Here is a 22,243-nt window from a genome sequence, read left to right as displayed (position 1 = left end):
AAACTTTTCTCAGAAACTGTTATTTGTGTTGGAGATTTTCTGGGTACTGCCATGAGTTCAGAGGCACAAATTCTTACTGAGGGTGGGTGGATATATCTAAGGTTGTGTAGACACTATTGCCTGTAAAAGATGTGTTGCTGTCTGCTAAATCTTTGACACAGCCATAGTGTTTCAGTTGTTGCTTTGTTTTGGATTTTTTGTTTTATTTTAAGAAAAGAGGTGGGGGGGGGGGAAAGGCTATGGTTACATTTTTTAACCCTTTGTTCTATCCAGTTGTTAAAATTTTAACCTTGAACATCTCGCTACTTGAAATCCACACTATGGACTTTTGTTGCAGTGGCCTTTGTCAGATGCCCTAAAGAATTTGCAGTGATCCCCTAACAATGTCTAATTTGTAATGGTGTCAGTCTGGCAAGTGGATTTTAGATTAATGTAAACATAAAACCAGCAGTACTTTAGCCGCCTTTCCTGGAACTGTGGATTTATTGTTGATTTATTGAAGCAAATAAAATATTTTTGGATGCAAATCTAGGGGCATAGTAGACTCATTGCTTGTCTGATGACAAAAAATGTATATCCCTGCTTTTAGGACTTCCCTTACAATAGAAAGCCTAGAGATATAAATACTATGCATTATCAAAGTTTATCAAATAATTAATCTATATTCTCACTCCAATATTTGAAGAACTGTGTGAGAAAAGACAAGTAGTATATTAACTAATCTTCACACTTTAGATTCACTGTGACAGAAATGTAAAGAACTGTTACTTGCACTTTCCTTCTTTTGCTGAAAATCGTAATTTTCCTAATGCGCTATTTAAATTATTCAAGAAAATGCATCTCAAAGTCTGTGAATTCTGCATTTTACAAAATTTGAATTTGGTATAATTCTGCAGTTGTCCAGCGTAAAACTTTAGCTTTCCATTTTGTTGCATATATACTTTTAGTATACTTCTTATTTCTTACCCTTGAACAATTCATGTTGTGAGGAACACCATTCTAACAAAACTTGTATTGCATAAAAACAAAAAGTAGTATTTGCCTGCTGTAAAAAAACCAAAAACACACACACACAAAAAAAAACCCAAAAAACTACCATACCAAAAGTAAGTTTTCTAATTTTACTATCAAATCTCACAAAAGGAAAAAAATAAGAAAATAAAATAGTGGTGAATTTAGATAACATACTTCTACTTTTATGTAGAGTTTTACTTTGTTAAAGAATTAGAGTCCTTCCCTAATCAAAGTCATTATTGGAATGAAACTAACAGGGCAGTTAACATGAATAAGTTCAGAGGGCAGATCTTAAAATGCTAAGTATGTGCATGATTTGGTTTAGATTTATATTTGTATTCATAGAAGTTTCAATACTAACATTAAACGGACTAAATATAATGCAGCCCCTGCATTGAAATTTTGTAACATGCAAAGCACTTAAGGAAATGTGTTTATTTTTTGGAAATTGAGACATTTTTCTACATAGCCCTGTAACTATATAAAAAAAGTAATCAGTGTGTGGCTCTAGCCATAACTGCTAACAAAAAGAAAGGCTGGAAGAACTGGGAGGAAGCTAGGCCAATTAATTCATGAACAGTGGTAAGAGGAACTAACTGAAAACTGGTGCCCTTTATCAGCTATAAGAACTGTGGTTAATTATACGAGCAGTATTGTGCTTGTAGCATTTAGCAGAGTTTTGGAAGCCTCAGTCTTTTGGACATTCTGTAATTTATAGTTCCCAACAGAGAAGATGATCTGGTTGTCAGCTGGGAGAATGATTTCTTGATATGAAATGGTACCACCTGTGTATTAAAAGTACTTCTCAGAAATAAATGCTTTTTGCATATTTGTTAGTGTATTCCATGTCTGCCGTGTGCTTCTTCCAGTCTTACTTAGCATCTTCTGTAATGAGAGTAACACTCGCTTTATGTGCTTGCGAGTCTCAAATCTCCAGCCTTTTAAAGTGGTAGCGCTGTTTGTATAGATTTACGAGGTATGGTGATTTGATGTCAGGACACTACCTTTCCTGTTAAACCAGTATCTGTACATTTTTCCTGAAGATGTGAATGTAGTCAGATTTTTATTCCATGCTAAATTGGATGATAGTGTTGAGTTATGGATATAATTGGAATTTCTACTACAGAATGACAAATGACAGTCTATTCACTATCTATATATTGTAACATGTATAAAAATGTAGCCATGTAATGAAGCTGATCTGGTGTCTTACCACCAATTTTTTTTGCTAGTTACAAACTTTGGTCTTGTACTTAACAAATACAAGTCTTCTCTGTGTGTTTGTGAAACAGAATAGTTTTAGCTAGCTACAGAACTAGCTGTTTGATGATGTGAATTTAAATGTAGTGGTAGGACAGCTTACACTCAGTGTAGAACTAAGTGAAAGAACAAGTTTTGATCACAAAAAATCACCTACACCATTATGCCAGCCTGGGAACCTGGCTAAGCTGGCAGCAGAGTGCTTAAGAGAAAAGAAAGTGCACTTCCCATTCCCTACAGTTGGCTCAGAAACCAGAGTGCTAGGTAACACACAGTCGGGCAGCAAACATCTCTTTCCCATGAAGGATTAAAGACTCTGCCAGTGCCACAACTTTCTCAAGATGGTATTCCTATCTTCCATTGCATTCTCCAAAGCATTGATCTTATTTACAGGCAGATGTTTTTAAACAGCTTGCTCAATTTTATTATTTGCTCAGTAAGAAATTTTTTTAAGCCAAAACTTAAGCTTTTAATTAAGCCTGGAGGTCCAGCAATACTTGAGGAGTACAGTACAGATTAATTGACAGTTGACGTGTGGTTGTTACCTCTTGACTTCCTAGAAGGTGAATCTACTGCTTTGTTCCGTAATAAAACTAGTAACACATCCATCTGCAAGCTATGGCTGTAGCTACGGTACTTGCTTCTTGAGCTGAAGCTGAGCATAGGCAGGCTCTGGCAAACAGCATGGCTTATAGCTTGCTCCAGAGCTGGTGTCAGCTGTGTTCCGCAGGCACGTGTAACTTGTAAGGAGACAGTGGCTAGCTTCTTATTCCTTAGTGGCATACTTCTGTAGTTGTCAGATGTATTTCTGAAGAAGAAAAGAAGTTTGTCTTACTATATAATTATTGACTACTGTACAATTAATTGTATATGCACGGATAGGCTTTAATTAAAACTAATGCAGAAATACTTGTCCTACAGCAATAAGTTTTACCAAAGACAATCAAATTTCTCCCTGGTCCACTCTGCTGCTGTACCAGCTGCTGGATTTGTATTTCCTGGATCTTGGCAGTCTTGTATTTTTGATCCCATCTCTGGTCTGCTCAGTAACCACGGCTTACTTTCAGTTCATGTTGCTGCTAACCTTTGCCTGTTTTTCCTTTACATAGAAAAAGAGTCAGACCAGATACTACTCATTTGAGGGGGGCAATTAGTATTATGTTAACAGAGATGCAACACTGAATTTTATTGGACCTGCAGTTCTGATGTTCAAGCCCTTCAGCACCTAACAGAATAGTGCATTTCTCTGGATAATGCACTGGAGACAAGGAAACTCACAGCAAAAGAAAGTGCCATGCTGGTTTATGCAGGACAGTATCCACCAGCTATGAACATCTGTGCTCTAAGACTGCTTCCTAGAGATTTTTATTAACAGATGAGAGGGCAGGCTTGTATCATTTCTGTATCCACTTAGGTATATTAAGTTCTTAATGCCAAAGGCCATGATACATCTAAACTAAAAGAAGCTTAGATTGTAGTGGTGACAGTGCAGGAGTGTAAAGGGATTGACTACACACATTAAAAGTTTAACAAAGCCTATAGCACAACTTCATTTATTTTAAATAGAAAGGAATCAATTTAAACTAATTCCAAAGTTGACCTTTCATATGGTCTTGTTGCACCCTCTGATCTCCAACTCTCCCTGAAGTCTTAGCCTTCAGCAATAAGGGGTTGGGGTTTTTTTGTGGCAGGGTTGTTTTGAGAGCTATATAGAAATGATGAATTTTCATTCTCTCAGTGATGCAGTGCCAGAACAAGAAGGAAAGTTACAGGCTAGTTAGAGCACTCCTCCATTCAGAGATAGCAAAAAGGCCTAAGTTAGTAAAAGGCATCTGAAAGAATTTATCTATAAACAGAACAAATTACTTGACCAAACACAACCAGTGGCTTTGAAAAAAAAATATTTTTCTTTAGAAGTATACAGCCGGTCCGTATAGAGACATGAAAATATCCATCCTTAATGGTCCCATGGCACCAACTCTTCTGTTCACGGCTAGTTTGTTTCCAGGTAGATGTCCTCTTCAAACCTCCCCAGAGTTGAATAGTAGCAAAGAATTTGGACTGAACTATTAACTCCAACCTGAACACTACATAACAGTGAAAAGCTGCACAGTGAGTTAACTGAAATTCTCTTAGGATAGGAGGCATTTTATAAAGCTTCTCTCTTCCATTTCCTAGGTCGGAGTTGTATTAGATCCGTGATGGCACAAGTACCATAGCCACACCAGTACCAGTTGTGTTGCTGCTGGGAGAATACTGTATGAGGCCCTGGAGGCCCACATGTTCAAACTTACATTGCTGCTCTACTTCCAGAGCTGCCTAACAGTTTTGGAAAAAAAAAAGTTTTATTTAGGGTCTCCGTTTCAGTCCCTCTGAGAGCTGCCTTGCATGTCTAAGGTCTTGCCCATCTAATATGGCCACTACCTATCCTATTTCTCGCCTGCTGTAACATGCTGAAGCAGCTCACCATTTAAGAAGGTGCTTTGTTGAGCAAAACCAGTAATTAAAATTATTTCTCAAAGCATATTCCAATTTGCTAGCTATTAATTAAAACTTCAGCTAATAACTCATACAAGTAGTGATGCTAGGTATTCAAGGTACCTCAATTAACAGATTCTTCCAGGTCACCAGTTTCCCATCTTACGAGCTGCAGCTGATCTCCCTGTATTTTGTTGCCATCTTTAAATAGTAGCTGAAAAGGTCTCTGGTGGTCAGCTAGACCAGCCTCCTGCCTTACATGGGACATGTTTAAAACCTTCACAGGTGGCAGTTCCACCCCCTCTGGCCATTCTGATCCACTGTCATCACACTATGCCTCTGGTGAAGCAGGTTTCCCTGACTACTCAACCTGATGTCTCATGTCACAATTTCTTGTATCAATCACCTCACTCTGCCTAGAAGTTTGGCTCTGCTGTATTTGTAACTACCTTTCAAGCAGCTGTAGGCTGTTAATTGGAACACCCCTTAGTCTCTTCATCGCCAGAGTGAATGAGCCCAGCTTTGTTTCTTTCTCATCTTGGTCTGTTCAATAGCTTTTATTTGCTTCTACTTGCACAAGGAGCTGTTCCTAAGCCTGTCACCTGTCTTGCCTTCTTCAACATACCATAAACAAACTGATATTATTCTTTTGTATTATTCCTTCAAGCAGCTTTCCCTTCTTGCCTTTCGTGTAGGACAACTGTAAAAGATAATGAAATGTTACCAAAATGCTTTGTCACTGAAAGTTTTAGAACCTTAAGTATTTCTTCATGTTCTTAAAACACTTGAGGTTGAGGTTTTTGCCTGGTTTTACAGAGGAAACACACAAAGCATGCACATCTCAGTCAATGGAATGAAGTGACATCACTATTCCAAACTAAATCCATATTTAGCAAGTGTGCTTTAAAATTACACAGGATTCCTACTTCGCTCTAGGTGTACTGAAAGGAAGATTTGTTTTCTGGTACTTGAATTTGGTATTTTTGTAGACATTCAAAGTAAAAGGGGTATAAGCCCCAAGGAAACAGGCTGTAGACTTCAGATACAGACATACATGATCTGCAGAACAGTGCATTTCCTGAAGCTGAGTTGGAAGTGAGGCTGCAATCCACCTTGCTTCTTGTTGCTGTGGAGGTAGACTAAAACCTATTTAACTCACCAATTTCATGGCAGTGAGCATGTGCAAATAGGCAGTTAGGGATGCATCTGGAGCATTATCAAGCTCTGCAGATTTCAGCACCACTCCTGCTATAGACAATTCTTCTCGAGGCTCCAGCTTCTGTGATCAAAGGGCTTTATTAAAAGCTTCCATTCTTTCTGCTTGCTGAAAAAAGCTTGAAGTAGTAAAAGGAGCACTGGCTCAGAGAGAAGGGAAATAAATTTTTCATTAGTCAACTAAGAAAAAAGTATATTTAAGGACAATTTCACAAGTTAGTTGCCATGTCTCTTTTAAAAATATATAATTTCCAAAAGGAATTACTCCAAGATAACTGGAGAGAACTGTGTGACTTTTAGTTGATAGTGCAGCAGTGTTAGCATTCAGGTTAGAAGTGAGTTTTTGAAGTAAGTCTCTTGATTTTTTCCACTTACTGTGGTTTGGTTCACATTACAGAGCGATCACAAACTGGACCCTTTTGGATGAAACAGGAAGATGTGCTTCAGCCAGCGATGGGCACTCAGCCCTTACACCAGGTTAGAGCTATTCTGGGCAAAACCTCTGAGACACATGCATCATGAGTGTCGAGTTCTCAGCAGCAACTTCCTCACTCCACAAAGAAGCCCCTTGCGGGCCACAGTAACTGGCGTGGGTGCAGAGAGTCAGTCAGCTTCACCCAGCCACGTCCTGCTGTCCCAAAACAGTGCAGCGGCCCAGACCACAGCAGGACTGACCAACCAAGGCAACACCTGGGTCTGTGCTGGCTCTGAGCATCATTCTTGACCCTGCCCTCAGACAGGGCTTTGAGGAGTGACACAAGCTGTAACACTCCTGCACAATGACAAATGTTTGCTCAGTCCCTGAGCAAGCTGGGGGCTTGTGTACATTTGGCAGGAGGAATATGGATGGTGTTACATCAACCATCCTTCTCCACCCACCCCCAATATTATTTCTTTTTTTTAGTACCACATACATATACACTCTACCACTCTTGCAGTTGTCCTAGTTAGGGAGCTCTCATCTGTTTCCCTACTGGAATGCTTGGAGAGAATAAAAATTACATCCAGTAATGGCACTGATTCAGTTACTCACTGTCTTTATTTCTGAAATGCTCGATCCTTACGAAAAGCAGCTTCTCTCTGAGCATCATAGTCCAAGTCTGCTTGCTTTTCCTGCTGTTTTTTTGCCTGCTTTTCAGCCTGATGGAAAAAAGGGAATAACAAAGCTTAGTATTTCTTTCACAACATAACTATCCCTTAAAACTTAGAGAGGGTAAAAGCTTATAGAGATCTCCAGTGATGTTAGTGGATACTTGGCAAATATCATTGCTTTCTACTTCTCTCCCCTGCCACACCCCCACAAAAAGGGTACATTAGCTAGCTGAGTGAACAGCAGCATTAGCTGCTGCTCTTTGGTGACCTGCCCAGAAGATAAAAGAGGGCAGTAGAGGCATAGTTGGCAGAGGGAGGAAAAAAAGGTATAATGACACAGGACAGGATGTGATCGGCCATTGTTGATCTCTTTCTCATACCAGCCCCCCCCAGGTAATCCTCCCTAACCAGCATAGGCCAAGTCAGCCTGGAAGAGGCTTCTGTTCCACTGCTCTGAGAAGAGGCTGGTTCCCAGCACCAGCACCTGTAGCGCATACAAATTTTTTTAAAAAAAAACCACCACAAATAAAACACACACATCATACCCATAGCAAGCTGCTTCTCTCTCTGTCCCACCCATAAGATCTAATACTGTGGGTTTAGATGTGTGTTTCTTTCTAGAAGGGGCTGACAGTGTACAGCTCTTCTATTTACCATTTGCTGCATCTGAATTTTCTGTACTTCAATGCTCGCATCACGTTGTTTTTGTTTCTTGGCTTTTTCCATTTCCAGGTAGATGTGATCTGCTGTCATCCACTGATTACGATCCTTCTCATCCTCTGCTTTTTCTTCTCTCTCCTTTTCTACTTTCATCTTCATCTGTAATTTACAAAATACAGCAAAAATATTTAACCAAGGAGCTAGCCTCATAAGCTAGAAATCGTATGTTTCAGCAGAAGCAGCCCTGTATCAGTGCTCTGATGAGCACAGTCATTGTGGCTGGCCAATGTCCAAGCCCAGGCAGATGTGCACCCAACACGGAAGTGGGAGAGGGTGAGAAGACCCCAGGAAAAATGTGATCTGGGCCAGGCTCCTCAGCTGGAGTATGCAGTGCAAAGTCTGGAAAATATTGGCACAAATTACCATTTTTTGGAGAGAGGATCATCACATGCACCACTTGAATCTTTCTTAAGGAGTTAGTTCTGAAACTATAGATGGTAAATACAAGAGTCGGCTTCTAAGTGAGAACTTGCCTGTGTCTCACTCAAGACAACTATGCTAGAATTGATGGTGTTTCTAAAAGGTATTCAGAAGTACAGGTATATGACAGAAAGAGGAGTAAGAACAGGATTGGTTTCTTACCACAGCGGTTCTGTGTTCAGCGATAGATTCAATGGCAGCCTTTTTTTTTGCTTCTTTCTCTTTGTTTTTAATTTGATATTCATCTTCTACCTCTGCAGCTCCTCTAGCAAGATGATCATCTTCAATCTTAAATGCTTTATTCATCTGTGCAGCTAGTTGTTCAAAAGCTTTGTCCTTGTGCTCCTGCATTAGCCTGCAGGAGAGCATAAGCTACCATAACATACTAGGATATCCACTCAGATTACCTGAGGCACTGCTCCTAACAAAGCCAGAAATCCCACTTCCACCACCAACAGCACCAATTACTATGGGAACTTGCAGGCATATTTTCTGGAATTTTTACTTCTTTTTCAAGTTTTAATTACAGAAAAATTGCTTGCATCACAAAGTCCTGATTTTGCTGATATAAAAAGTCATAGAAATATTTGTCACAAAATTAAATTGCAATTTGGAATCTTAATGCTGAAAACCATAGCGCCAGACTCACCTATTAGTCTCTGCAACTTTTTCTCTTGTCAGATCAGCCATCATTTCTTTTCCTTTAATATAAGCCTTAATCCGATCATCGTCTTCATCTTCTTTTTCCTTCTCTTCAGCTTTAATTATTTTCTGTTCAGCTACATACTCCTGTTTAAGTGGAAGATTACTTCTATTTTTATGTAGAATGAGATTTTGGAAACGAACTTGAAAAAAAAAAAATCTAGCAAAGACTTCAGGCCTAACCTATAATAAAAGTTCTTTGGTTCTGTCAGTGGAGAAGCCAAAGAAGATAGAAACCCAGAGATGGAAGAGAATTCTCATGACCTACTTAACACAAACTACCACAAAAGTAAAATTAGTATGTGGTTGCAGCCCCAAGCACAGTATCTTTAGCTTCTGTTCTTTCCTCTACTTCCCCACTGGCTCCAACTGTACTGCTCCCATCCTGTGTATCATTCAGGCAGCACAAACTCTGAAGGGCTCAAACAGTAAGAGTCTTTAGAAGCATAAAAATGTAAGGTACAAGGTATTTTGTAATCAGGCAGAAATGGCAGTTATAAGTATATACAGGGTTTATTGCATATATAAAGTTGAGGAAAATAGGGCAAAATTCATATAACTGGGGTGTGAAAGAGCATGTGGGGAATAAAGCAAGTAGGGTTTCAGTGGGAATTCTTTCCTCTTACTCTCTCACACGCCAATGAGTCATCACAGCACTTCCACTTCAGCCTCCCTGCTCAAGCAAGCATGGGAACAGTAGATGTGGTAAGTAGGTCTTGACTAATCTTCTAGTCATCTCCAATCACAATGGAAAGACTAGTTAAAAAGATAATTGTCGTGTTCAGACTCAGGCTATCCCCTCTTCCTAACAAAGGAAAATGGGCTTAAAAGAGAGCAGGTACCTGGAACCTAAACAGAGTTCTCAAGTAAAGGCCAATCTCCTTGCTGTCTGTAGCAGACATCTTCCATCATAGGCCAGTCAAAATTCAGGTGTCACCCGAATAACTTCCAAGAGGCCTTTCTCAAAAGCACAAAGGAAAGACACAGCCTGCAACTGCCAGGATAGGCATATGATCCAATGCTACTGAAGCTGTCAGCAGACCTCCTGTTGTCAGTAGGCCCGTTTATTTGTGGGCCTAACACAGCCATTTCACACCTGGCACCCTAGGTCAACAAATGTTTTGAACTGTCTGCTTTTGTGTTACTTACATGATGCTGCCTCTGGAGTTCAGCTTTTCCTTCCTGTTCCTTTTCTTTTCCTCTCTGAATTTCCAGTTGGTACAATTGGTTCAATCTCTGTATTTTTTCCCCTTCTCTCTTATCTTCTAGCTTGGCCAGAGCTGCCTGATGCTTATGCTCTTCTATTCTGAATCAGAGAAAGAAGTTGAATAAACAAGCTGAGGGCTGCATTAACTACTGCACAGATATGGATTCTGCACATCTGCAGGTACCTAAACAGCAAAAATCCCGATACTTTGACAAGAAAGTAGAATGTCAGAGACCAAAAATGGAAGCGCGATTTTTAAAAGATAGGTGCAAATCCTTTGCCCAAAGGCTAGCACAGGGTGCAAAAGCAAACTGCTGCCCACACAGGCTGGGCCCCTGCCAGCCTGCGGTGCCACTGCCAGCCATCACCCCTGTGTGTGAGTCACTCTGGGTTGAGGGAAGCGGCTGTAACAGAATTTTGCCTCAGCGCGACAAGTCACTAGCCAGAACATAGGCACCTTGTTTAATTTATTGGGACAGACGTAGCCGGTGACAGCAAGAGACGTTCCTGAAGTAGCAGAACGGAGTTCTGGGGAAGCAGCAGGTGAGGTGACAGACCTGCGGCCCGACCACGGAGCGGGGATGATCAGGAACAGCGGTTTAAAGCTGCGAGTCATGCAGCCCCCGGCACGGCAAACTCCGGCCGAGGCCTGGGCAGAAGCCTGCTCCCGCCACCCCCCGCCCCGCCCGGCGCACCCCTCATCGGCGGGACCCGACAGCGCGGCCGCGGCCGCAGGGAGGGCTCTCCCGCTGACCCCGCTCCCGCCCCCGCTGCACTCACTGCGCCAGCTGCTCCTGGGCCACGGCCCGGCGGTCCCTGTAACGGCTGCGCTCCAGCTCTGCTTCCCGGCGGGCGGCGCCCGGCTCCTCGCCGTCCATCGCCGGCCCCGCGCCCGCCTCGTCTGGAAGCGGCGACGTCTGCTAAGAGAAACGGTCCCTCACCGACAGCCCGGCTGCACCGGTGCTCGCTCCTCCGCGCCCGGACAGGGAACAAAGGCGACAGCCACCGCCCTCCCCTCGTGGGCACAGCGCTGCCTGTTGGCGCCAGCAGCAACAGGAGGGCGGGGAGCGCTGTGCCGCGGCGGCTACAGCGGCCCGCCCCGCCCCGGGGAGCTGCCGGCGGGCACCACCCGCGCTCAGGCTGGGAGGCCCGGCCCGGCCCGGCGGCTGCGCCGCCCGCGCCCTTTCCCGGTACGGCCCGCGCTGGGCGGCGGAGCGGGCCTGAGCGGCAGCGGTCACCGCACAGGCCCCGGCCCGGCAGGAGCCGCCCTCCTCTGCAGCCTGTTCGTGAAATACGCGTTTCCCAGTAGCGAGCCCGCTCCCGGTAAGAGGCTGTAACCCCTCCCCTGCCTCTGTCCGCTCCCACCGCGGCAGCTTTTCTTCCCGCCTGTTTGCCTCAGCCGTGCGCCGCGGCGGCCTGGCCCCTCGGCTCGGCCTGGCTCTGCGCTGCCACGGCCCACCCGCGTCCCGCTGGGCCGGCCTGGGACAGGGGCTGCTGGAAACGCCTTTATCCGACACCTGACCTGAAAGGGTGGCCCCTGGGCACTGTTGTCCCAGAGGAAAGCCCTTGGCGACCCTGGAGCCGGAGGAGGTCGCGCCTCCCCCTCCTCCCAGAAGTTCCTCCTTTGCCCTGCCTGGAAGACACTTCTCGAGGAGGTGATAGCTGTGATGGGAAGGAGTAGATCCATCTTACATCCAGCTGTCTCACGCTCCAGGGGAGGTGAAACCAGCTCAGCTTGGCCCTGGGCTTCCAGGAGGGCCCTGGGCTCTGGGGTGGCCTTGTGTTTGCTGAAAGTTCTGTGCTTTCTTCAAAGCATGTTGCTATTGAAAACCAGGCTCGGAAACTCGAAAGTACACAAAATCCCCATTTTTTCAGACTAAAATATTGGCAGACATCCTTGGTATAAAACTCTCCTGGTTGTGGGGTTTTTTTAGAACATTTTCTAGAGTTAGGCCGACAGAGGTGGGCAGCTGGGGGGCTGGAAAAGAAAGTTGTGTGCAACAAAGCAAAGCCTCGGGTTTCTTGGACTTTGTTTCCAGCGTACCCCAGAACAGGAGGCTACCCTGCTTAGACCCCAGGTTACTGGTGGAGGCAGTCATCATAGGAAACCCTAACTCTCAACAAAGCAAGAACATTATAGTAAAATTTCAGCAAAGGAACTAAGCTTAAGGAGTGAGAGGTGTGTGTGACTTGGGTGTTGGAGAGCAAGTCAGCTCAGGAATCTGAGAAACAATATTAGATCTGCATCTCATTACCGCAGGTTGAATCACTGTTAGTCTTTTTGAACAAACGGTCCAACTATGTTGTCTCTTGTTGCCATGTTCTTTTTGTAGTAGTTATTTACAGCTATATTGGGACCTGTTTGCCCCCTAGGTGACCTTTTAAGGTCTGTGATCAAATCATGTTCATATTTTCATATAACTAATTTATAGCATGATGTTTTTATTACAGAGGTAGTTGCAAAATGCTATAAAAACTGCAGTACTATAACTTCTAACTTTCTACAAGTATTAAGTTGGGTTTTCTTCCCCTGCAGATTCTGTAAAGTTGTTTCTGTTTTTTTTTTTCTGTTATGGGGAATACTTAACTGGAAGTAGGCTAGTGAAAAATGTAACCTTTTGCACTAGGAATTCATATCCCAGGCTGAAAAAAACGGGACAGTGAATTTTTAGAACAATGGATAATAAGCATATAATAGCCATAGTGATCTTTTGGCTGGAGTGGGTTACATTGATGGTCAATTATACATCATGCATTCCTGTCTCAAGTTTAATGAAACAACTTTCATGAAATACAAACTGGGGATTTTTGAGAATATAACCAGTTCTCTGGCAATCTGTTTCTGGTTTATTTTTTCAAATGGACTTCCAGACTTGTAAGTATATATTTGATGTAGATCATTTACAGCTTAACTCCACCTGTACGGTTTAGAAAGATATTTTTTTTTAACCACCTGAAAACTGCTTCTGCCTTTCCTCGCTGGATAGTTTCAATGTTATTCTGTGTTTTGAACTTCCTGGGCAGTAGCACAGCCAACAGAAGGTAACTGGGTCCCAGCACCCTTCTGTGCTTGAAAATGAGTTTTTATTCCTTCTCTTCTTCTGGAAAATGGCCAGTGTCCAAGTCCTTTTCCATCTTTGGATGCTTTGAGAAGAGGATAAATGTGATGTGTAGCCTTGGACTCTGATTCAATTAGTTGTTTTGCATAGCTCTGAAATTCATGCTCCTTACAAAGTGCAATAACCTCTCTCAGAGTATCATAGTCCAAGTCTGCTTGCTTTTCCTGCTGTTTTTTTGCCTGCTTTTCAGCCTGGTGGAAAAAAGGGAATAACAAAGCTTAGTATTTCTTTCACAACATAACTATCCCTTAAAACTTAGAGAGGGTAAAAGCTTATAGAGATCTCCAGTGATGTTAGTGGATACTTGGCAAATACCATTGCTTTCTACTTCTCTCCCCTGCCACACCTCCCACAGAAGGGTACGTTAACTAGCTGAGTGAACAGCAGCATTAGCTGCTGCTCTTTGGTGACCTGCCCAGAAGATACAAGAGGGCAGCAGTAAATAATGGCACAGGACAGCATGTCGTCTGTCATTACAAACTAGCCTTGACTTGCACCACTGCTCTAGGAGGAGGCTGTCCCTAACACCAGCATATGTGGAGCATACATGATTTAAAAAAACCAAAACTAACAAACAAAAAGCCCTAAACAAAACACAGCAAGCTGCTTCGCTTCCTCTCAGGCAGGATCGAGTGCTGTTGATTTAGATGTGTGTTTCTTTCTGAAGGGGTTGACAGTGTACAGCTCTTCTATTTACCATTTGCTGCATCTGAATTTTCTGTACTTCGATGTTTGCATCACGTTGTCTTTGTTTCTTGGCTTCTTCCATTTCCAGGTAGATGCGGTTCTTTTCCATTAATGCATGAAGCTCTTTTTTACCCTCTGCTTTTTCTTCTCTCTCCTTTTCTACTTTCATCTTCATCTGTAATTTACAAAATACAGCAAAAATATTTAACCAAGGAGCTAGCCTGATAAGCTAGAAATCATATGTTTCAGCAGAAGCAGCCCTGTATCAGTGCTGTGATGAGCACAGTCATTGTGGCTGGCCAGTGTCCAAGCCCAGGCAGATGTGCACCCAACATGGAAGTGGGAGAGTACCCTATGAAAGATGTCAGCAGATGATGCTGATGCATGGCACTGGAGCCACCAGCTCTGATGTGGGCCAGGCTCCTCGGCTGGAGTAAGCAGGGATAAGAACAGGCTAGGTTTCTTACCACAGTGGCCCTGTGTTCTGCAATAGATTCAATGGCTGCCTTTTCTTTTGCTTCTTTCTCTTTGCATTTTTTTTCATGTTCAGCTTCTTTCTTTGCAATGTCTCTAGCAAGATGATCATCTTCCCTCTTCAGTGCCTCATTCATCTGTACAGATAACTGGCTAATGATCTTGTCGTGACGTTCCTGTGTTAGTCTGCAAAAACATACAACACCACCTGGGTCTACCTGAAGCGTTACTGCTACCAAACTCAGCAGTCCTGCTTCTGGTTTTCTCTACTGTTGCCACACAGGCTGGCCCACCCACTCAGCTCCTTGATCTCCTTGTGTTCCTTCTGGTTTCTTTTTTTTTTTTTTTTAAATTATCTTATTTAGCAAATAAATGTGCCCTGTATTCTTGTAACGCTAGTTTTCTCTTGCAATAATGAGCTGGATCTCTTGGTGAGCAGTTTGCCTAGCATCTTGGCCTTGCCATCAGGGGAGAAATGTTGGGAGTATTGACCAGAAGCCGGAAGAGAAGGAAACTCTTAGATTGGTTCAATGGTATAGTTGTGCCGTACCCTCAATGTGAAATTCATAAACAATCTTCCCTTAATAATATCCCAAGGTAATTGATTAATATAGGTGCCTAGTTAAGAAGGGGACTCAGGGAAACACAGGTTATGTCCAAAAATACTTTCATCAAGGATTTTAATTGTCTTTAATTGTTGAGGAGGTGGAGGCTTGGCAGGCCATATGGAAAACCACTGTTCCCAACATGCTGGTATAGAGCTTTGCACTTCCGTAAGTCTTTGTACTTTGAAGGGCAAAGAGGTCACTCCTAGACACACCTACTCATAAGGAACCTGAGAAAGTATTTCCTTTTCCTCCTGAATTCTCTACTCTCCCCATCAGTAGAATTTAATTTTTAGCATAACTGTGGGTTGTATTACATCATCAGTCTGAAAGATTTGAAAATTATTACAATATAATTTTTAGTTTATTTACAGTTTATACTCTAGCTTTGTACCTACCTACGCATTTCAGCTTCTTTCTCTTTTATGAGCTTGGCAATAGTTTCCTTTGCTTTAAAATGAGCTCTGATCCGATCATCTTCTTCCATTTGTTTTTGTTCCTCTATTGCTTTGATTATTTTCTGGTCACTTACATGCTCCTGCATGGGCAAAATGGTCCTGATATAACAGGTGAAGTTTAGAAAATCTGGGGCTGGGGTGGCACCTTAAAAGAATCACTCCCTGTTGTCTCTGTTCATGTTTCTTTCAAAGACAGAGGAGAGGGATTCTTAGTACTGCCACATACTTCTGCCTTCCTGATTAAACGTGCATGAAGAGGTGATAGTAGATATGAGGAAGAAGGGGAATTGAGCATCGAACAGCTGCTTCTCTAGCCCATTACACAAACAAATTGCTATGCAATGCAGTGAGTGTTATCCCTTGCTCCCATTCACACAGATGGGAAAGGGGGACATTGAGAGGAATGGAACTGCGCAACCCCCCACTAACACATACACTGTGCTGCTCCTGCCCTACCTCATCCAAAACTATCCCAGTCTAAGAGCTTAATCCAAATCATAGCTAAAAAGTTTTGTATATGTTTATGTGAAAAAACAACTGTCTTTTGTGTGCTGGCCACAACCGGTCTGAGGCTTTTCTAGCTGGCATTTAACGAGATGCCTTCAAAGATGGAGAGAAGGCAGCAGCTCTTGACTAAATTTCTAAACTTCTTCAGTCATAGAGGGAAGGGAAAGTCAAGTTAAAAAGACACTGTTATGTTCAGTCTCAGGCCATTCCCCTCTTCCTAACAATGAAAAATGGACTTAAATCAGTCCTCAAGTCAAGGAGCATATTCCTTGATATCCATGGCAGACTTTTTTAATCATAGACCAGTCAAAGCATCAGGTACCAATGTCCCTTCAGACAAGAGAAGGGACCTGCCTCCAAGAGGCCTTTCTCAAAAGCACAAAGGAAAGACATGGCCTGCAGCTGGCAGGGTAGGTGTAGGCATAGGATGCAGTGCTACGGAAGCTGTCAGCAAACCTGTTACCAGTAGGCCCATTTAGATACACAAATGCTATTGTTTCACTCTAGCAGCCAAGGTGAAACAAGCATTTTAAACTGTCTGCTTTTGTGTTACTTACATGATGCTGCCTCTGGCGTTCAGCTTTTTCCTCCTGTTCCTTTTCTTTTCTTCTCTGAATTTCCAGTTGGTACAGTTGGTTCAATCTCTGTATTTGTTCCCCTTCTCTTTTAGCTTCTAGCTTGGCCAGAGCTGCCTGATGCTTGTGCTGCTTTATTCTGAATCAGAAAAAGAGTTGAATAAATAAGCTAGGAACTGCACAAAGTAATGAATAGATACAGATTCTGCATAACCATAGGCACCTTGCACTGAGGAATGTGATACTTTGAATTGAAGGTGGGTAGAATATCAGAGGTGAAAAGTAGCATCGTTGTTTGTAATGGTAGCCCACAATCCTCTGACCAGAAATGAGCTACACGGTATGCTCCTGATTTGCAGTCTGGTGGTAACAAGTTTTATTTGAATGACTCAGCACCTGTACATTCATAATGTTGTGGCCTATCTTTGCAGCATCCTCAGTGAACAAGATTTCCCCAGTAAGTCCCACTGTATCTATGCTTCTTCTTCTGGGTGTGCAGGCAACAGCTTAAGCTGGTAGTGTTCTATATTAAGATCTGCAAGGACTTTTCGTGTTGGACCTGGAATAAGTGAGACCAGACTTGGAACCATTCCTCTGCCTCAGGGAATTTGATTCCTTCTATCAGACCATCAGGGCCAGTCTTGTAAATATCGCTGGGGACCCCTCCGAAAGGTTTCTGGAAGGGTTGAGAAAAAGAGTGGACGTGGCAGCGATGTGTTCTTTTGATGCGTTCTCTGGAATCTAGTTATAGGCAGATGGAAAATCTGGTTCAACCTTTTCCTTTTCTGGAACCAAAACTGAGTTAAAATACACTTTGAGTAACAACTTTTGATTAGTGATTTGACTAAAACCTATTGATGCCTGCCAGAGGCAATTTTACATGCAAACTGTTGGCAACTAAAAGGCAGTGTATATCTCAGCTTTTCCCTTTTGTGCAAGGTCTTTTGTGGCACTCTGGATGTCACATTTTGTGGCACAGTGTCACATTTGTGAATCAAATTATAATTAAGTTTCTGTAAAAAACTTACAGAATGTATTTGTGAGAAGAGAGTTTAGCTAAATAATAAAGTAGGGTTTCTTTTTATTAATTATTACTTACTGTTCCAGCTGATCTCTGCGTAATGCCTGTTCTTTCAGATAACGCTGATGTGCCTCCTGTTCTCTGATAATAGCTTCTTTATGTTCATGTTCCATTTCTTGACCCTTTTTTTTGTGAACACCTGACTTTAACTTTTTAAATTCAACTTGAGCATCTCTTTCTCTTAGGACCTCAGTAAGTAGAAGTGCACTCTGCAAGAGAACATTTAAAGTGATTTGCATGTTCAGAAATGTTTAAAAGACATTCAGTACAATTTGAATTCAAAAATTGTAAGTTGTCAACAAACATGTAACTGTTTCACTCTTTCGTTCTGATAGTATAGGTATTTTTTTGCACGATCAATAGCCTCCTTCCGTTTTGCTGCTTGGAACTGTTCTTCTTCCAAATCAAGTAACTTTCTTTCTTCCTTTTCCCTTTCTTCACGTAACTTTTTGGCTTTAAGTTTCTGTTGTGCCAGGTCCTATAGAGCAGATAAAATTAGAAACCACATTTAAAGCCCAGGGATTAAAAATGTATAAACTATTCTGAAGGTGATGTACTGATGTACTTAATGTTTAAGGGTTTTTTTAATTTTGCATTTTGGTTTTAATTAAAAAAAAAGTTGATTTTAGATGTTAAATGTAGTTAAAATACACATTTAAAAACAAACGTTATACAAAGGGAGTACAGCTAGAAATGTTACTGTGAGTGGTTTTGCATATATGAAAATGAATCCCCTTGCTTACAAATGTATCTTGTACTTACCACAGTGGTTTTGGGCCAGTCTTTTACAGCAGCTTTGGAGCGTAAGTGCATTTCTTCCCGTTCTTTCTTCTCAGCGAGAACACGTGCTGCTTCTCTAGTTGTGCTCCCAAGACTGTCCTGAATCCTTTCCCATTCTGCTTTTGGCAATACAATTACCTGTTGAAGATCTACTTTATTTGGAAGAAAATATCCATCTAGAACATTATTTTCTTCCAAATGATGTGGTGCTGTGCAGAAGAAAAGATACTGAGGTTACTTGATATCAGAAAATCCTATATTGAAATCTGTATCAGGATTTGAATGTTTGCGTAGCAACAATACTAAGTTCTTACTGTTAGTTACTGCCCCCAGCCCCCGGGCGTCTGTATGTCACACTATGGCCAGAGCAGGTGCTGGGGCTGTGGCACTGGCTGATCTAACTGTTCGTGTGTCGCCTTGCCTGTCTGTGTGCACGTACAGGTCTGGCTTGTGGTAGCTGACGCTTTCCAAGCAGTACTTGGGCACGACTGTGGGAACAGCATGGACCGGGGAGCTTTCCCGAAAGGAAAGGGGGAATATTGTTAAAGGCATGCCACTGGCCGGAGGTGGAGGAGGCAGCAGTTTAGGCACAGGCTGTGCCTTACCACCCCTGTCCAGCACACTCATCGTATTTACTAAAACAGATCTGTTGTAGAACAGTTTCTTGTTTTCTTGCAAAGATCAGCGTTTCTTTGTTGCATTAGGCATACAGACACATGTGCATGCATAAATACGGATTTTCTAGGTGATCGCTACGTTTTGTGAAATGCCCTTCAAACCGCCACTGGTCCTGCTGAAGGCAGCGGCGCTCTGCGGAGCGGGGTGCTCATAAGAGACTCTCCGCGTCCATCCCATCCGCAGCAGGCTGACACACCGTGCCTGAAATGCCGGGAGGCTTTCTCCTGGAGCCCTGCTGGTGTCAGAGCCTGCTCTTCAGATGCACTTGCCAATCTGTTTGTCTTACGGTAGGGACCAGGCCTCTTGTCCCCCTGGACGGTGGCCTTGCACTGGCACGGCTGCGCCCTGCAGACAGGGAGCTGCCCCGGGCTGCGGGACTGTGCCGTACCTCCGGGGATCCACGTTAGCGCTTTCTCGGTAGTTCTGGGCAGAAACAGCCCGTCTTGCTGCCTGCAGCCGGGAGAGCAGGGGCCGGGTCTGGGGAGACTCACTCCGGGCACGGGGACAAGGGACACCCGCGGTCTCCCGGAGCCGTGCACAGCCGGTGAGGCTCCGGGCTCGGCACCGCGCCCCCCCCCCCCCCCTCCCGGTCGCGGTGCCCGCCGTGGGGAGCCACACTCACGGGCGAGCTGCTGCCGCCGCCGCCGGGGGAGCGCTGGCCCCGCCGCCATGGCCCCGCGCCGACTGTGTACGCGCGCTGTTGCCGGGCGACCGGGCGGCGGGGGTCACGTGACGACGTGCGCCTGAGGCACGTGGCGAGAGGCGGCCGGGGCTCGCGCGGAGGGAGCCGGAAGCGGCGGGTGCGGAGGTGGGTCGGCTGCGCGCGGCGGGACCAGGCCCAGGCCCTGTCCCTGTCCCTCACGGGCTCTCGATCCGCCACCGGCACCCCTGTGCTGTGCTGCTGCCTGGCTCCCCCGGCCGCCTCACCCCTCGGCCAGGTCCTTGCGGCTCCGTGGGGCGCGGCCTGCTGTCGGGGCGCTGGGGGCTGCCTCCGCGGGGGCGCTGGCCGGCGGGCCTGGCGTTACGGGTGTGAGAGGACTTGCCTGGGAGGCAGTAGCGTTAAGTACCGGATGAAGTGTCTTCTGCTCCTAGGAATTTCCGTAGCCCAGAGGTGGGCTACCCCCCCCCCTCCCCAAACAGCAATATTTCTTTTCGTTGACTGCTTTGATTTGGTGTGTCCCTGTTAAACTGGATCCGTCTGTTCCGTACTAGTTCCCTTCTGAAATAACTTCTAAGGTGTTTTGCCAGGAGAATTCTTGTTTGGTTTCATTGGCAAGCGATGGTGGAGAAATTTAGAACTGTTGGTAAAACTGGTGGTGCCTGAGTAGTGGAAGATTGACTCTGTTAGCAAGTGTTAGTAACTATGCAGCATGAGTTTCGTTACTTTCACATTATCTATTTTAAGCAGAAGCTTGATGCTGAACTACAACTTGACAAACTGCTTTTTTAACTTCAGCACAACCTTCCATAGCTGTAGTGGCCATAAATAGCTCACTTTGTTTATATATTTGTCCTAATGCTTCGTTTTCTTGCAGTATTTTTCTCTTCTGAGCACAAGATCAGGGTAGGAATTCAGTACTTCTGCTTATATAAATAATTCTCTTTTTTGTTTGTTTTGGAAACTTATTTTCTGACAGCTATGAAATTTCTGTTGGTTTTTGATTTTGACCATACAATCGTAGATGAAAATAGCGATACCTGGATTGTGAAATGTGCTCCTGAGAAAAAACTTCCTAATGGATTAAGAAACTCCTACCGACCAGGACATTGGATAGAATATATGGGCAGAGTCTTTGTCTACTTGGGAGACAATGGCGTCAAAGAAGACGAGATGAAAAGAACCATGACAACAATTCCTTTCACTGCGGGAATGATAGATCTTCTGGGTTTTATTGGCAAGAACAAAGAGTTGTTTGACTGCATAATTGTTTCAGATTCCAATACAGTATTTATTGACTGGATTTTGAAAGCTGCTGGCTACCATAAGGTGTTTGATGAAGTGTTTACAAACCCTGCAGCATTCAGCAGTACAGGCTATCTTACTGTACAGAACTTCCATGCTCACCATTGTGTGAGGTGCCCTGAAAACCTTTGCAAAAGGAAAGTTTTAAAAGAATTTCTAGATAAACAGTTGGAGCGAGGAATAAGTTATACACAAGTTGTGTATATAGGTGATGGTGGGAATGACTTATGTCCGGTAATGTTTTTGAAGAAGGATGATATTGCTATGCCCAGACAGGGATATACCTTGGAGAAAAAGGTTTCTCAACTGGCCAAAGATCTCAGTCCTGTAGAGTGTTCTGTTCTGGTTTGGTCATCAGCTACTGATATTATGTCTTATCTGAAACTGATTTTAAAGGAATAAAACAAATTATAAATAATAGAGTTATATTTTATTTTCCTGGGAGGGAAAAACTGCGTGTGTATAAAAGCACAGGATTTTAAAATCGGCCTGTTATCTGAACTTAATGTTTTCTTTAAACATGATATAAAACTGTTTATGCTCAGTCTTGGCAATAGTGGGAAAGTGAAGTTAAAATGGCTTGCTAACATAGTACACATTCCAAAAGAAGTGGAGAAGAGGGGTTGCAAGAATTGCTGTTATTCTTAATCTTGTACAACCCCCTCCCACCCCCCCAAGCTTTTACTGACTACTTAACTGGCTTTTTCTGTTCCACGCACTTAGGGGAAGGAGTAGGATTAGTGCACATAAGAATGAAATTCGTTACTTACGAAACATTAGGTGCCAGGAGCATGGTTCTGGAGTTGTTGGCTTTTATACTTCTTTGATCAGGATAAATGTTTAATTTTGTAAGTTATTTGATATGCTTGTAATCTTGTTTGATCTGAAGATGCATTTATATTTTCAATAAACTAAATGTTTTACCATTAATACTTAATATTATATTGTAAAAGACAATAAAATTTATTGTCACTGACAAAATCAACATGCCTGATTTTGTGTAATGTATTCTGCTGTCCTGTGTGCTGTCAGGCACCTGTTCTTGTAAGGACATCGGGAAAGTGAGCACAAGCGTAGGTGTCAGCCTTTGGATAACACCATTTATTTTGTCAGTCAGACCCCTTCTCTTCTGGACAGCAGCAAGGACGTTGGTGTTCTGTTTAAAGAAAAGTCACTCTCCCATTCTCCTGACTACTGCCCTGACAGTG

The 22,243-nt window shown here is 43.3% G+C and overlaps 3 protein-coding genes across 11 annotated transcripts; 1 reads left to right on the top strand and 2 right to left on the bottom strand.

Moving 5' to 3' along the window:
• Positions 1–2,672: 2,672 nt before the first annotated feature.
• On the bottom strand, positions 2,673–11,119 carry LOC308068424 (cilia- and flagella- associated protein 210-like). 8 transcript variants are annotated; one of them, XR_013929954.1, is made up of 9 exons: positions 10,889–11,119; positions 10,051–10,207; positions 8,849–8,988; positions 8,362–8,554; positions 7,714–7,878; positions 7,001–7,107; positions 5,912–6,107; positions 5,378–5,452; positions 2,673–3,082 (listed from the first exon to the last, which is right to left on the bottom strand). XR_013929954.1 is itself a non-coding variant. In XM_080399040.1 (7 exons), exons 1-6 carry the CDS (start codon positions 10,984–10,986, stop codon positions 7,006–7,008), a joined length of 855 nt encoding a protein of 284 aa, XP_080255166.1. In that variant the 5' UTR covers positions 10,987–11,119; the 3' UTR covers positions 2,673–6,107; positions 7,001–7,005. The 8 variants fall into 8 exon arrangements, 3 of the variants coding, with proteins under 3 accessions (XP_080255166.1, XP_080255168.1, XP_080255167.1); XR_013929952.1 differs by having other exon boundaries at positions 5,378–6,107; XR_013929953.1 differs by having other exon boundaries at positions 2,673–5,452.
• On the top strand, positions 11,119–21,719 carry PHOSPHO2 (phosphatase, orphan 2). 2 transcript variants are annotated; one of them, XM_080399046.1, is made up of 2 exons: positions 11,119–11,431; positions 20,710–21,719. In XM_080399046.1, exon 2 carries the CDS (start codon positions 20,712–20,714, stop codon positions 21,435–21,437), a length of 726 nt encoding a protein of 241 aa, XP_080255172.1. In that variant the 5' UTR covers positions 11,119–11,431; positions 20,710–20,711; the 3' UTR covers positions 21,438–21,719. The 2 variants fall into 2 exon arrangements, with proteins under 2 accessions (XP_080255172.1, XP_080255171.1); XM_080399045.1 differs by lacking the exon at positions 11,119–11,431 and adding an exon at positions 19,765–19,880.
• CFAP210 (cilia and flagella associated protein 210) lies at positions 11,440–19,780 on the bottom strand. The gene is made up of 9 exons (XM_080398948.1): positions 19,695–19,780; positions 18,377–18,603; positions 17,919–18,092; positions 17,633–17,823; positions 16,516–16,672; positions 15,392–15,531; positions 14,382–14,574; positions 13,925–14,089; positions 11,440–13,418 (listed from the first exon to the last, which is right to left on the bottom strand). Exons 1-9 carry the CDS (start codon positions 19,741–19,743, stop codon positions 13,104–13,106), a joined length of 1,611 nt encoding a protein of 536 aa, XP_080255074.1. The 5' UTR covers positions 19,744–19,780; the 3' UTR covers positions 11,440–13,103.
• Positions 21,720–22,243: the final 524 nt, after the last annotated feature.

Source organism: Falco punctatus, assembly GCF_963210335.1.
Source record: "Falco punctatus genome assembly, chromosome: 8".
Classification (NCBI taxonomy): domain Eukaryota; kingdom Metazoa; phylum Chordata; class Aves; order Falconiformes; family Falconidae; genus Falco; species Falco punctatus.
The sequence above is the reverse complement of the archived record's forward strand: the minus strand, read 5'-3'. Positions and strand labels throughout refer to the sequence as shown.

What these genes read in the sequence shown, in the direction of transcription:
- CFAP210 (XM_080398948.1), bottom strand. Translation starts at nt 19,743, where the DNA reads ATGGCGGCGGGGCCAGCGCTCCCCCGGCGGCGGCGGCAGCAGCTCGCC. An exon ending in AACGCCAGAGGCAGCATCAT is followed by an intron (nt 15,532 to 16,515) that starts GTAAGTAACACA and finishes TTGCCCATGCAG; the next exon opens with GAGCATGTAAGTGACCAGAA. An exon ending in AAAGAAGCTGAAATGCGTAG is followed by an intron (nt 14,575 to 15,391) that starts GTAGGTACAAAG and finishes ATGTTTTTGCAG; the next exon opens with ACTAACACAGGAACGTCACG.
- LOC308068424 (XM_080399040.1), bottom strand. Translation starts at nt 10,986, where the DNA reads ATGGACGGCGAGGAGCCGGGCGCCGCCCGCCGGGAAGCAGAGCTGGAG. An exon ending in GCCCAGGAGCAGCTGGCGCA is followed by an intron (nt 10,208 to 10,888) that starts GTGAGTGCAGCG and finishes TCTCTGATTCAG; the next exon opens with AATAGAAGAGCATAAGCATC. An exon ending in AACTCCAGAGGCAGCATCAT is followed by an intron (nt 8,989 to 10,050) that starts GTAAGTAACACA and finishes CCACTTAAACAG; the next exon opens with GAGTATGTAGCTGAACAGAA.
- PHOSPHO2 (XM_080399046.1), top strand. Translation starts at nt 20,712, where the DNA reads ATGAAATTTCTGTTGGTTTTTGATTTTGACCATACAATCGTAGATGAA.